Raw genomic sequence first — 14,519 nt, 5'->3', positions numbered from 1 at the left:
CAACTTCACATTCATGGATCAAAATTGTTTGTTAAGGATCCCAACTAGGGGATCACCCGACTCATAGTTCCCACTTGATATCCACTGAGGAATTTAATTCACAATTTTAAGACATTCAAAACTACTATATAGGATCAAGCACACAGTTTTACAAAAGAAAAAAAACAAAGGGCCAAAACAAATGGTAGACACAGTTACTTTAGCATCATATTGATAGGTTATGTTCTCCTTCCAAAACACAATCTTAGTAGTAATGCATCATAATGGTTGTTTTGTTGTTAAAAACACCTAGTTGATGCTGGGAAACCGTAGAATAACACGACTACAACTACAACTACAACTACTTTCTTTGGCTTACAACTTACAGTGTATAACCATAATAGTTGCTCGAAATTTAAGCAGCAGCAGCAGTTCCACAGTTGTCTGAATCTCCAGAACCACTAGGAGGCTGGGGTGTGTCCTTCGTGTATGTTACCAAGCATTTGTCTCTCTTCTCAACCTGATTTATATGCTGTTGCCGGCACTCTAGGCTGCAGAATGCGATATCACCCCTTCCAAACAAACACGTGAATATATCAGACCAAACAAAGAACCTAAAAAACAGAAATGGAGCAGGAAAATAAATCCAACAAAGTTTATGTGCAATTAAAACAATATAAAGATCAGCTTACTTGGTAAGGAAAGAACTAGCAAGGCATTAATGCATGGAACTAGAAAATTCTGAGGCATGAAGTGAAATCGAAGGAAGTATCTCATAACATCGTCTATGGAACAAAGTAGAGGGAGAATTCACGGGTAGTGATCCAGATTGAAGAACAACAAGATTTATGCAATAACAAACATGAAACACCAAATGAAGAAGGGCAGTAGGTTAAAATTAGCGAGTTCCAATGAGTTTAATAAGGAGCTTTAATAAGACATCATAGCTTCACCAGAACCTAGGCGACCCCCCCAAAAAAATCGAATTTTGGGGGTGACCTTGGAGCGAGATCGAAATACCTGTACATGAACGTGTCTCGGCCGGGGCCGAGGCGGCGTCTGCAAAGGCCGCATACCATTAAGAATGGCGCCGTATCCGCCGCCAAGGGCGCACCGGTGTTCCTCCTCTGCCCTTCCTCCGCCGCCGCTTCCCCGCGGTGATTGGGTTGCTGCTGGGCGCGACGATCGGAGGGGTGGAGCTGTGCGGCGGCGGCGGCGGCGTGGGAGGGGCTGAACTCGGCCATGCTGGTGGTCCGGGGCATAGAGTGGCGCGGCCGCTTCCGCACCGCCATGTGGACGGCGAGGGGGGGAGCAGGAAGAGGACGAGAGTGTGGTGAGGTAACCGAGAAGAAGCGGGGAGGGAATAAATAAAGAAGAGGACGAATCACAAACTCCAGCTTTGCAGGACACTTTTCTGTAATTTTACACTCCATTTTGTTTTTGTTTTAAAAAAAATAACCAAAATTTTGGAAAAATAAAATAAAACTTTTTATTAAAAAAAAATAAATTAGAATCTTTTCCCTCCCCGAGACTTCTTATAAACTAAATCAGTGTCGACAAAACATTTACTCCCTTTCTCTTTCGAGTATGGATAGTAAACAAATTTTCTTCTTTTGTTAGTGCAATAACACTTGAGTAATTATGTTTGACTAATATATTTTGACATGTTTAATAAAGTATTTCGAGTTAGATTTCGGTCTTTTTTTTATTGATGTGTGTATGGGTTTGGATGGACGTATTAACATGCTCATGGAACTCGTGGAGTTGTGATATTGACTTGTTATGGATAAGATGAATCAAGACTAAAAGATTAGAGCTATTTTGATAGGAATTGCCAGAGATGAACTTTGAACAGATGGTGAGCTTAATGCATCTAAAAAATTAAAGGCGAAAAGTGGAATCTTAGAGTTAGATGACATCAAGTTGTGACAAATAAAAGACAATGAGTTGTAAGAGATTATTTTACTTGTAATCTCTAAGTTCATAATTTTAGATTAAATAGGCTTGATTAAGAGTCTTCAACAGGCTTAATTGATCATAGTCTAAGCATAAAGGTTAATTTCAAAAGTTTGTAAAAGCTTACGAGGTATAAGTTGAGTAAAATAAGAGATTAAGTCAATTTATATTGGTGCAATCTGTTTTCTGGATTTTGATGTGTTTGATAATGTACTTAAGTCTGGTCAATTTGACCAAAAGTTAATTTAAATAAGATTTGATGTTTAGAAGAAAGAAGTCTAGTCAGGACTAGATGACTAATAAGAAAAAGTTCTAACTAGATGTTAGGTAAGGGGAAGTCTTGTGAGTGAAGGTAGGCAATGGAAGTCCTAACGAGTGAAGCTAAGTCATAATGAGTGAAACTAGGTAGTGGAAGTTCTGATTAATAAAACCAAGCAGTGAAAGTTCTAGTGAGTAAATCTAGGTGATAAAAGTCCTAGTGAGTGAAGCTAGACAGTAGAAAATCCTAAGAGTAGATAATCTTAGGTAATAGGAAGTCTTAGAGGAGTGAACTTTAAGCATGAAGCATAGTAGATTGACAGGAGTACGACTCGATCCTAAGGGATTGACCCTTAGGTAGTAGACTTGGAGAAGAAACCTCCAAGCAAAAGGTAAGCATAATAGGTCAGGTAGACTTATAGAAGTACGACTTGATTCTAAGGGATTGACATTAGATGATAGATTTGGAGGAGATACCTCCAAACAAAAGGTAGGCTTAGTAGGTCAGGTAGACTTACAAATATAGGCTAGGTTGTTTATTTGTGTTTTGTATGGTTGTTTTGTAGGAACTTGGAGCTGGAAGTAAAACAGAGAATAGACAAATGCAAATGGGTGAATCAAACTTGATTCGGGTTGAACCAGACCCAAACCGATATAGTAGACAAAACTAATGGTTTGGTAGATCGACCGAGTTCGGTCCAAATTGTTGAGTTGTGAAATGTTGACATGGAAGATGATGTGATAAAAAATCTAGTTCATCTTTACAATTTGGATGAGGATAAGCATAAGTCAGATGATGTGGATAGAGATAAGGCTTGATCCAGATATAACTTCATCTAGATAAAAGTTGATCCAAATACAAATATGATCTAACTCTATAAAAGAAGACAAAGGCTATACGTTTAAGAAATCTATTCTTCATCCTACTTTTCATCTCTATGCTCAAATGAACGTGCTATGAATTTTTGCAACCGAGGAAGCTCCGGGATGCGTGTGCTATGCTCAAGACTTCCATATCAGCCATAATAATTTATTTGTATTTTTTTTTTACAACTTGTGCTTATTTAAACTATAAGACGAGTTTCTTCTCCTTCAAAAAGTTTCAGAAAGAAGACCACTAGTGGACGAGTACCTCTCATGATTAGGCCTTAGATGTACTGACCCTGAAGAATTGGGAACCAAATAAATCCCACGTATTCTATCTTATTATTTTATTCATATATTCCACTGCATACTAACTTTGATAGAACAAACACACGACGAAACGAAAAGAAAGCAACAAATTGAGATTCACCCCCACTCTCGACAGCATCGATCCTACAATTGGTATCAGAGCAACAGACTCTGATCAGATTAATCGTCGAAAGAGCAAATATGCCAAGGATTGAGAGGGAGCAAGGTATAAATTTTAATTATAGTTTTTAAATTGTATATGATCCTGTCCGAAAGTCGAAGAGACGGATGCTGGGGGCGTGGCGCTCCTGCTGACCTCCGATGGACTTCGCTTCTGCCTGCAACACAAGCAGCGTCAGTGTCGAGCCAGGGAAGGGGTCCCCAGTGATGGCCCTCTGATGCTAAAGCTAATCTCCGGTGAGGCAAGAAGAAAAAATTGTAGTGCAACAGTAGAAATCGCGAGAAAAACATACCTCCACCGATGTCTGGACCCACCTTTATATAGGGCTCCTGTAGCGTGTGCACACACTTCTTAAAGCGAGCACGCTATCCCAAGCTTTCCCTGAAAAGACATGTCAGAAAAGTATCTTTGACACAGTACCTTAACAGACCAAACATATCTCTGAAGTGACAGTGGAAGTTTCCGCTGTACGATCCTCTCCGTCCGTCAGCGGCACTAGCTCCCAAAAGGATGTCGAAGGACATCCTGCTGTATCTGTTGTTTGGCCGAGCAAAATGGCCGCTCGACTAGGACTCTAATATCCTTGCGTCTACTACCACATCGGGCGGAATGGCCGCTCGACTGAAAGCCCCTTATTCAAGTGTCGTCTGTTGTGGGGCGAGCGGGATGACCGCTTGGCCGGAAGCCCACTGCCCACCTGCTCTATTGCTTAGCTGAGTGGGATAGCCACTCGGCGGGCAGTTCACTGTCTGCGTACTCGGCTAGTCTCGAGCCTACAGTTAGGCCGAGCGGAGGAGCCGCTCGACTCGACCTCTGCGAGTCCCTTGAGCGTCAGTTTGACTACTCCGTGTCGGAGACGGTGGGTCAGTGCTTAACCCCCGGTCGGGATATGACTTGCCCGACTGACCAAGACCGTCCATCCATTGACCATCTTGACTTTGACCTCCACCGTGGCAACGGGGTGGGGTCCCCTACCATCACCGCATCACAAGCCTCCCCTTCAAGTCTAGTCGAAGGAGGCTGCAGTCCGACTGATTGGACCATTGTGTGAGTGGATTCCCTCTCGATCAGCCTTCATCACTGTATGGACTGATCAGGATAGGCCTGATCCTCGCCGATCGGCCTTTTGAAGCTTCTCATTCGGTCATAGGCACGCTCCCTCGATCCGATCGGGCCGATAGAGGTTTACACTTGTAGAACTTTTTCCTCAGACTGTCTCGGGCGAGTGCGGGCTATGCTGACATCACCCTAATTTCTTGGGAATCATGCAAATCCCCTCTTATTAAGGAAGAACAGGTTACCACGTCTGCATTAACTGCCGCCCCATGGTAGCATACCATGTGTCACGCCTACTGCCATCACACGCTTGACGCGACAGGCATTAATTGCAACGTTTGGCAGTCTAAATTCGACGGTTGGATCTTGGCCTAGGTTTCCATGACCTAGATCCGATGGCTCTAGTTGGCCGAGCTCGGGGTTTATAAACCCGCTTCATCGCTGCTTCTTCACGCATCCTCATTCTCGTGCTCTCCGGCTGTACTACTTCAGTGTTTTCCCGGTGACCTTCCCCGGCGATCCTTCGTTCCCTTTCTGCGATGACCTCCTCTCCTTTCCAGTAATCTCTCTCCCCATCATGTCTACTTTTGGGCATTTTGACTCATCTTTGGGTTCTGGTGAAACCCCTAGCAGTTCTTTCCTCCACCGGTTGTATTTCTTTCCTCCGACTGCCCCCCTTTTTTCCTGTATTTTCGCGATGACCAGCTCTTTGCAGCCGTTGACTTCCATCCATGGACTCTGGTATACCACCATGGAGTCTAGGTTTGATGAGGGTGACGCTGAGGGCCTTAGGAACACTTTCAAAATCCCCTCCAACCACGAGATCATTCTGTCTTCCTTGTCCGATCGGCCAAATACTCCGTCGATCAGATGCATCTGTCTATTCAGGGATCACTTTACTGCCGGTCTGTGATTTCCTATCCATCCTTTCATCATCGCAATTTCTAAATACTTCTGCATCTCTCTTCCCCAATTCGTGTCGAACTCCTTCCATCTTCTATGCGGCGTCGTCGTCTTGTTTCAGCTACACGACATCCCTCTTACGCCCCGGATCTGCCACTATTTTTACTACCCGAAACTGTCCTAGCTGGGGGCCTTCCTCTTCCAGTTTAGGGTTGGTTTAGTATTTTTTGATAAGATGTCGACCTCCAAAAAATATTGGAGGTAGTACTTCTTTTTCATGCGTCTTCCCGAGCGGCTGAAATTCTCGACCCGCTAACAGCTTGAAGTGGCGCCTCAGCCCCCGCTGAAGGTTACAAGAGCCGATCGGACTATTTGGATGCTACGGTGATGCTAGACGGTCAGAAGTACAACATCCATAAGTTGCTGCTTGAGGGTGTCCTCTACATCTTCGGCCTGAGTCCGATCCGCACTCGGCTGTCGACTAGCCTATGTAAGACACTTCTTTACATATTCCTTTGATGCTAACTGATTTTTTCTTTTATCCTGTAGCTGAAGTCATGATGCGCACATGGATGGCCAGCAAGGTGAAGCTTTTGGACAACACGATCGAGGCGACGACTACCGAAGAACTGGCGAGCCAAGGTCTACAGCCGGTCGGCTCCCACGAGGATTCGCTCAGGCTGAACGAGGAGACACCCGTGGAAGTGGGTGAAGGCACAGCCAGGCATGCACCGAGCGGAGGGGCCACCCCGAGCTCACAGCCTTAGACGGAGCGGTGCCCCATCATTCCCGTTGAGGAACCCTCGGGCTCGACCTCCTCCGACATGCCACTGACCAGCCGCAAGAGGTGCCGAGCGAAACCATCTTCGCGTTCCGCTACCTCGGGCGCGCAACTGGTCGAGAGGGTCAAAACTTCGACCCCGGCTCCGCTCCCAGAAATTATGGAGGCTTCATCGTCCGACCGAATGCCCTCCCTGGCCGAGCTTCCGTAGGGGACCGTCGCTGCGTCGCCCGTAGCCTTCATGCCACCACCACCTAAACCGCAAAAGGTTAAGCGGTCCGACATCCTACCAGCCTTCGGTCGGGAGGCCTCAGCTCACTCGGCCCTGAGCGGCCGATGTTCTGTCATGGCGATCCTCCATCTGCCAACGGAGGACTACAGTGAGCCAAACACCCAGTCCCGGACCCCCAATCACCAGATCCTCATCCTGGGGCCGCTCGCCAAAGTCGGGGAGGATGCACGGGCTCGTGCGGCGATACTGCCTCCAGGCGCCCTGGCCAACAGTCATACCCAAATGGCCATCGGAGTAAGTTTTTTAATGTAAACTCATGGCTCACTTCCGTTCGGTTATAACCTTTTCCTGTTTACTCGTAGTACTGGGTGGAGAGCCTGACAATGTGCCACAGGCTTGTATTCTTAGAGGATGAGTTCAAAAAACTCAAAGTCTTGAGCGGCGCTTCCTCCTCCCAAGGGCCATTGATCTCTGAGGTCGAGAAGCTGAAGGTCGACCTGGAGAAGAGTAATAAGCTTCTGGAGGCTGAGCGGAAAAAATCCGCAGATCAGGAGGTGATGTTGGCTCGGCTCAACAAACAAGTCACCACCTTCAAGAAGAAGATAGAGTCAGCCATTGCCAGAAAGCAACGGGTCATCGATGACCTTGAGCTAAACAACAAGGAGGCTCGGAGCCTGGCCCAGAAGTTAAGGAGGCCGAAGATTTTTTGGTGGTTGAGCGGAACAGCCGCTCGGCCGAAGAAAAGTCCCTCCGCGATTAGATGGCCTCTAAGGACGCCGCGCTAGCAGCCGCCAAGGATGAGCTGGAGGGATCCCGCGCGGCGCTGCGGATTTACCAGGATGCCGAAGGGAGTAGGTTTGAAACCATGAAGCAAGCCTATCTCTGTTCGGATGCGTTCTACGACAGATTCACTAATCAGACCCTTCGACTGTTCGACTTGGCGATCGAAGGGACAATCGGTCAGCTTCACGAAGGGGGCCACGTGCCGGCCGCTATGACCAGCAAGATCATAAGCCGGGACAAGCTCACAGTCGCTCTGCCCGACGACATACTAGATTATCTAGAGTGAGGTTGAGGACTCTACCTTTGTAATATTCCCCTCTATAAACTTTTAAGTATTAATGCATGCCAGGTCATTCGACCAAACCCCTTTTTTCTGTTTGTTTTTTGGTCTTCTCTCGCTAATACTGCAGCCTCATAACTTTTCCGCTTGGTAGTAGTTTATGTGCATATCTACTCGATTTGTCTTTCTTTTCAAGTTGCGGAGCTTGAAGTATTTTGGTACATTCTCCTGAACGGGCCACTTATATGCTAATTTAGGGGCTTTTGGGCAACCCCTATTCATAGTTAGCCATTCGACCGCCAGCGTAGACTCGGGTCTATCATTGCCACTTGGCTATTTGATGAAGATTCGAGCTTAACGTCGCCACTCGATGATTTAAGGTAGACCCACATTTAACGTCGTCGTTCGACGGTTTGGTGAAGACTCGCGTTTAAGGTCGCTGCTCGACCGTTGATGGAGACGAGGGTTTAAGGTCACCACTCGACAATTGATGGAAACGAGGGTTTAAGGTCATCGCTCGATCATTGATGGAGATGAGGGTTTAAAGTCGTCGCTCGACCGTTGATGGAGACGCACGTTTAATGTTGTCGCTCGACGGTTGTTGGAGACATGCGTTTAACGTCGCCGCTCGACGGTTGTTGGAGACACGCGTTTAACATCACCGCTCGACGACTATTGGAGACATGCGTTTAACATCGCCGCTCGACGATTGATATATACTCGCACCCGGGTTTAAGGTCGTCGCTCAACCGTTGGTGGAGACGCACTTAAAAGGGGCCTCTGCTTTTTTATTCAAACTTTGCCCTGCATTCGGCAAACATACAACAGATACGAAATACAGGATTCACTTGCATACCTCTCATCCATCTCTGTAGAGTTGAAGATGGTTCGCATTCTAGGGCCTCTCGAGCTGCCTCCCTTCTTCATCCTCCAAATTGTAGGTGCCCGAATGGAGCTTCCGCACAACCTTGAACGATCCCGCCCATGGTGCCTCGAGTTTGGCGACATCATCGACCGGCTTCACTTTCTTCCAGACGAGGTCGCCGACCTGGAAGGACCTCGGGATCACTCGCCGATTGTAATTTTGCTTCATGCGCTGCTGGTAGGTCGTTATTCGAATGGCGGCTTTTTCCCTTGCTTCGTCCACCAAGTCGAGTTCCATCAATCTCCGTTCAACGTTCCCTTCGTCGTAGTGGTGGATTCTACCCCGACCTCCATGGGGACAACTACTTCACCTCCGTATATCAACTGAAATGGGGTTACGTTGGTCGCCTCTTTCAGAGTCGTGCAAAGAGCCCGTAGCACGCTGGGGAGCTCGTCAACCCAGTTGCCTCCCATGTGGTCGAGCCGAGCGCGCAAGACTCTGAGGATCTCCCGATTGGCGACTTCCGCTTGCCCATTGCCTTGAGGGTAGGCCACCGAGGTGAAGGATTGTTGGATGTCATAGCCTTCACATCATTCTTTGAGCTCCCGACTGGTGAACTACCTCCTATTGTCGGACACAAGTCGGCGCAGGATTCCGAACTGGCAGATAATGTTCTGCCAAATAAATTTGGTGACCATCCACTCGGTGTTTCTAACCAGCAGTTCGGCCTCTACACACTTTGAGAAGTAGTCCACTGCCACCAGTAGAAACTTTCACTGACTGGTGGCCATAGGGAAAGACCCCACGATGTCTATGCCCCATTGGTCGAACGAGCACGATACCATGGATGCTTTCATCTCCACAGTCGGCCGGTGTGTCATGTTGTGATACTTCTTGCAAGACAAGCAAGTTGCCACTGTCTGAGCGACATACTCATGGAGGGTCGGCTAAAAGTATCCAGCCAACAGTATTTTTCGGGCTAATGCGCGACCGCCCGGATGATCTCCGCAAGAACCTTGGTGCACTTCATTCAGGACGTAATCGACGTCTTCCGGTCTAACACACTTGAGTAGGGGTCAGGAGAAGGCTTTCTTATATAGCTGGTCACCGATTAACGTGAACCGACTGACCCTCTTCTTTATTAGGCGAGCATCCTCCGGATCGGCAGGTACAGTTCTTGAACACAAGAATTCTGTCAGAGTCGTCCTCCAATCGTTCGGGAAGGTGATTCCTTCCATACAGTCGATGTGGGCGACCAGTGAGACTTGCTCGATCGGCTGACCTATGATGGTCGACATTAATGAACTGGCTAGCTTTGCTAGCTCATCCGTCGCTTGGTTCTCCGATCGAGGGATTTTCTGTATAACCACTTCTTGGAAGTTGGACTTCATCTTTTCAAAAGCCTCTACATAGAGCCTTAACCGTGTGCTACTTATTTCAAAGGTCCCGAATAATTGTTGGGCGGCAAGCTAGGAATCTGAGTGAATGAGGACTTTATCCGCTCCCACGTGCCAAGCTGCTTGCAGGCCAGCTATCAATGCTTTATACTCTGCTTCGTTGTTAGTAGCTCGGTAGTCCAGCCGGACGGACAGTTGCATCCGATTTTCCCGAGGTGAGATGAGGATTAAGCCGATCCCGCTACCTTGTCGAGTGGACGAGCTGCCCACATATATCTTCCACGTCGTCGTCGGCTCGTCACTTTGGACTTCTGTCATAAAATCTGCCAGGGCTTGAGCCTTAATTGCCGCACGGGGTTGATATTGGATGTCGAACTCGCTAAGTTTGGTCATCCATTTGATTAGCCGTCCGGATGCCTCTGGATTGAGGAAAACTCTGCCCAGAGTGCTGTTAGTCATCACTATTATTGAGTGCGCTATGAAGTACGGATGAAGTCTCCGCACAACGAGTACTAGTGCATAGGCCAACTTTTCGAGACCAGTGTAGCGAGATTCAACATCCTTCAATATATAGCTCAGAAAATATACAGGTTGCTAATCTTGGCCGTTCTGCTTGACTAAAGTCGATCCAACGACATGTTCATTGGATGACAAATATATCCAGAGTGGTTCACTCGCGACTGGCTTGGCTAACATAGGTAGTGAGCTCAAGTACTCCTTCAGCTCCTCTATTGGAATTTTGTGGCTCGGCACAGTATCTTGAAAATGGCAGGCTCTGATAGGATGACTTGGATATGAATCGGGATAATGCCATGATCCGACCGGTCAGCCTTTGAGCTTCCTTCAAATTCTAAGGCGGAGGCATGTTCTGTAAAGCATGGACCTTGCTGGGATTGGCTTCGATGCCCCTCTCGGTGACGATGTAGCTCAGGAAGTGACCACTCTTTGCACTGAACAGACACTTGCTCGGGTTTAGCTTTATTCTGTATGCCCTTAATGTCTGTCAAGTTTCGTTGATATCTGTGCATAGGTCGACAACTCGGAGGGATTTGATGAGTATGTCATCAACATACACCTCCATATTACGGTCGATCTACCGTCGGAACACTTTATTCATCAGCTTCTGGTAAGTGGCTCCGACGTTCTTTAGTTCAAACGACAAGATGTTGTAGCAATATGTTCTGTCGGTCGTGATGAAGCTGACATTCTCTCGATTCTCACGAGCAAGCAGCACTTGATGGTATCCTTGATATGCGTTGAGCATACAGATTAGCTCGCAGCCCGCCGTCGAGTCCACCAATTGATCTATCCTGGGCAGCGGATAGAAATCCTTCGGGCATGCCTTGTTTAAGTCACGAAAGTCGATGCAGACCTGCCATTTGTTTCCTGGCTTGGAGACTAGTACCACATTGGCTAGCTAACTCGGGAATTGCACTTCCCTGATGTGGCCGACCTCCAATAGTTTTTCTATCTTCGTTCGAATGATCACGTTATGCTCCGCGCTGAAATCCCTCTTTCTTTGCTTGATCGGTCGAGCGTATGGTCGGACGTGAAGCTCGTGTTGGGCCACGCTTGGGGAGATGGCGGGCAGCTCATGTTGTTGGACCGCTGGGCCGGCTAAAAGGGGGGATTGAATAGCCTGCAAAAACAAAAGCACAACCCTTCTCGATCTTTCAATAGAACACTTGCATAAATTAAAACTTAATAGAAAAATAGAAAAGACGAGGCACACCGGGATTTACTTGGTTACAGCCGGGGAGGTTGTTAATCCAAGGAAAATGTAGCACTAAAAACTCCTTCAGACAGAGAAGCCTCGTACAACGTTGAAGCACAAAACAGAGAAACTAATCTAGAAATTGAGCGTACAAGTGTTGGAATTGAATTGTTTGGAATTAATGAAAAGCTTCTGGACCAAGATTATATTTATAGCCTTGGCGGGGCGCCCCGAAGGGGTTCCGGGCGCCTTGGGGGGATAAAACTTTATCCCCCAAGTTCAGATCGTGATTGACGCGATCTGGTCAAAAAGTCAACTCTGGGTGCTGGGAAGGGTTCCGGGCGCCCAGGACTGGTTCGGGCGCCCCGGACAGTTCCAGGCGCCCCGGCTGGGAAAGTCAACCTCGTTGACTTTTTTCAGCTCGGGTCTTCTGCTCCGGCTCCGTCCACCTCAGTTCGAGTCTTCCGCTCGCTTGGGTGATCTCTGCCATCCGGAATAGGGCTCACCCGAACCCAACTTCCGGTCTTCTCGAGCAGGCTTCTGCTCTGGCTTCTCGTCCCTCGAAATCGCCGTGTGCTTCCTTCTCGTCCGCTAGCGTACTCATCCACAGTCTTCGTCCCTCGGTCGCACTCCGTGCCGACCTTCTTGCTAGCTGCGTTTCTTGCTCCTCGAGCAGTCTTCCGCTCCGGCTTCTCGTCCCTCGGAACCACCGGACGCTTCTTTCTCGTCCACCGGTGTACTCTTCCGCAGCACTTCGTCCCTCGGACGCATCGTGTGCCGTCCTTCTCGCTAGATGCATCTTCCACTAGACTACCTGTGCTCCTAAGCTCCTACACACTTAGACATAAGGTTAAAAACACACAGGACCTAACTTAACTTGTTGATCACACCAAAACAACCTTGGGGTTCCAACACATGTGTCGACCAAGCGAACACATCATGATTTTGTTTGAGGTAGACGATCAGCTCTGCCTTCTTCTTTTCATTCAAGTCGGCGACAATGAAGGTCATGGCTTCCGACCGACTCGGGTGGATCTGAACCTCCTCCTTTTCTTCATATACAAAGGTGGGAGGTTTCTTGGTAATAACATTTACCTCTAGTCGTGGAGCCTTCCGAGCTGCTCTGTCCTCGACTTTGACCATCTCCACGTAGCAATACCGAGCGGCCAGTTGGTCGCCCTTGACCTCGCCCACCTAGTCATCCACTAGGAACTTTATCTTCTGGCAGTAAATGGATACTGCTGCCCGGAACTCATTGAGGGTCGGTCGACCCAAGATGATGTTGTAGGCAGATGGTACATCTACAACTATGAAGTTGGTGGTTTGAGTCCTCCTCAATGGCTCCTCTCCCAGGGAGATGGCCAATCTTGTCACGCCCCTAGAGGAGTCCCTACGGACAAAATTTCGGTAGCATCTCCCCTGTACCGGTGACAATTTGAGGCATATATACAAACAAAATACATCAGTCACATACGACTGGAATATATACACAACCACGCAGTTATATAATCAGCCCACTCGGCTGGAACTAGAATAAACACAACCATGCAATTATATATATATATTAAACAGCCCACACAACTGAAAGTAAAACACAGCAGAAATCACAAATAACGATCACAAGATCACAATGCAACCAACTGCGAGCCGGCTCGACTTGACACAATAATATCAAACCAAATACAAGATACCACCAATAATACTCCATATAAAGGAATATACAAATACAAGAACATGTATAAAACCAAAATACTAATAGCGTAAGGAATACCAAAACCATAAGATCGTCCTCAAATGTGACGTGGGATTGGCGGGCAGGTTCTCCAGGCGACTCCATAAATCCTTTACTTGCTACCTGGCGAAATTACCAATATACGGGGTGGTGAGTATAAAGACTCAGCGGGTAATGGACAGATAGTGCATGAGTATAGTAAAGAACTAGAGATACACAAAGGTATACAGTCTCGTAGGGAATATAGCAGATACTAAAGTGAGATCATAGTAAATGTCCGTACCTGAAACCATATTCTATGCTAGTAATAGGTCACAAGTAACAAAGATCTGCTACAGTACTGCTCATACTACAAGGATATCATGTGAGGTATATACATAATACCAATAAGTGAGTCAGTCTAAACACATACAACAGATGTATATCTCAACATATGTAAGCATAACAGCATAAGCAACAGCAGCATAAACTAGCAATAACAACATAAGTAAGCAGCCAACATCACAAGTATAATAACAACAGCGTATGCATGGATGGTCACCCCGCCCACCTCTCTGCACCACGACCCCTGTATGGTCGAAAGACTGGATCGATAACAACTATACGACACTCTAGCCGCCACTACTCTCGAGTGACCGAGTGGATAGTTTGCATAGTAGCTATCTAGCTACGTAGCAATAGGGTCCCTGCTGCTCACAACTCCAGCCGCCACTACCCATGAGTGGCCGAGCGTGCGACCCTGGCCAACAGTCCTCTCAACCACAAAGAAGACATGGTCGTCGGCATGCATGCAATGACATGACACGTAATATGCAGCAGTTATCATATATATAAACAGATAACAGGTATGCTACATGAAGCCAGCATGCTCAATAAGGTATGTAAACGTACAACATACAAAGCATGTAAACATGGTAACTAGTATCCATATATCCAATATCCAACATCTAGCATCAGGTATCTAGTGTCTGGTATCCAATATCTAAATCTAGTATCTGGTAATTGGTATCTACTAAATATCATATATAGCAATGTGAGACTGTATAGAAACAGAAACGAGTAGCTCAAAAATTGAGTGGAAGTATCAAACACATGAAAAATAAGAGTGGAATCAAGATAAACACAATATCTATATGAATTTAAAACTCATGCACTATCAAAATACTAAAGAGAGAAAGCAAGAAGTACTCACCTTTATACGTAGACTGTGTCCAGTATTCCCATGTCGA

At 46.9% G+C, this 14,519-nt stretch overlaps 1 protein-coding gene across 1 annotated transcript; it reads right to left on the bottom strand.

The window, feature by feature from the left end:
* Positions 1-182: 182 nt before the first annotated feature.
* Positions 183-1,331, bottom strand: LOC121987823 (FCS-Like Zinc finger 7-like). Its single transcript, XM_042541574.1, has 2 exons — positions 1,000-1,331; positions 183-551 (listed from the first exon to the last, which is right to left on the bottom strand). Exons 1-2 carry the CDS (start codon positions 1,269-1,271, stop codon positions 395-397), a joined length of 429 nt encoding a protein of 142 aa, XP_042397508.1. The 5' UTR covers positions 1,272-1,331; the 3' UTR covers positions 183-394.
* Positions 1,332-14,519: the final 13,188 nt, after the last annotated feature.

Source organism: Zingiber officinale, chromosome 1B (assembly GCF_018446385.1).
Source record: "Zingiber officinale cultivar Zhangliang chromosome 1B, Zo_v1.1, whole genome shotgun sequence".
NCBI lineage: Eukaryota > Viridiplantae > Streptophyta > Magnoliopsida > Zingiberales > Zingiberaceae > Zingiber > Zingiber officinale.
The sequence above is the reverse complement of the archived record's forward strand: the minus strand, read 5'-3'. Positions and strand labels throughout refer to the sequence as shown.

Excerpts from the sequence above, each read along its gene's own strand:
- LOC121987823 (XM_042541574.1), bottom strand. The coding sequence starts at position 1,271 with ATGGCGGTGCGGAAGCGGCCGCGCCACTCTATGCCCCGGACCACCAGC. Across the intron at positions 552-999 it reads CGAGACACGTTCATGTACAG|GGGTGATATCGCATTCTGCA; the intron begins GTATTTCGATCT and ends TTTGTTTGGAAG.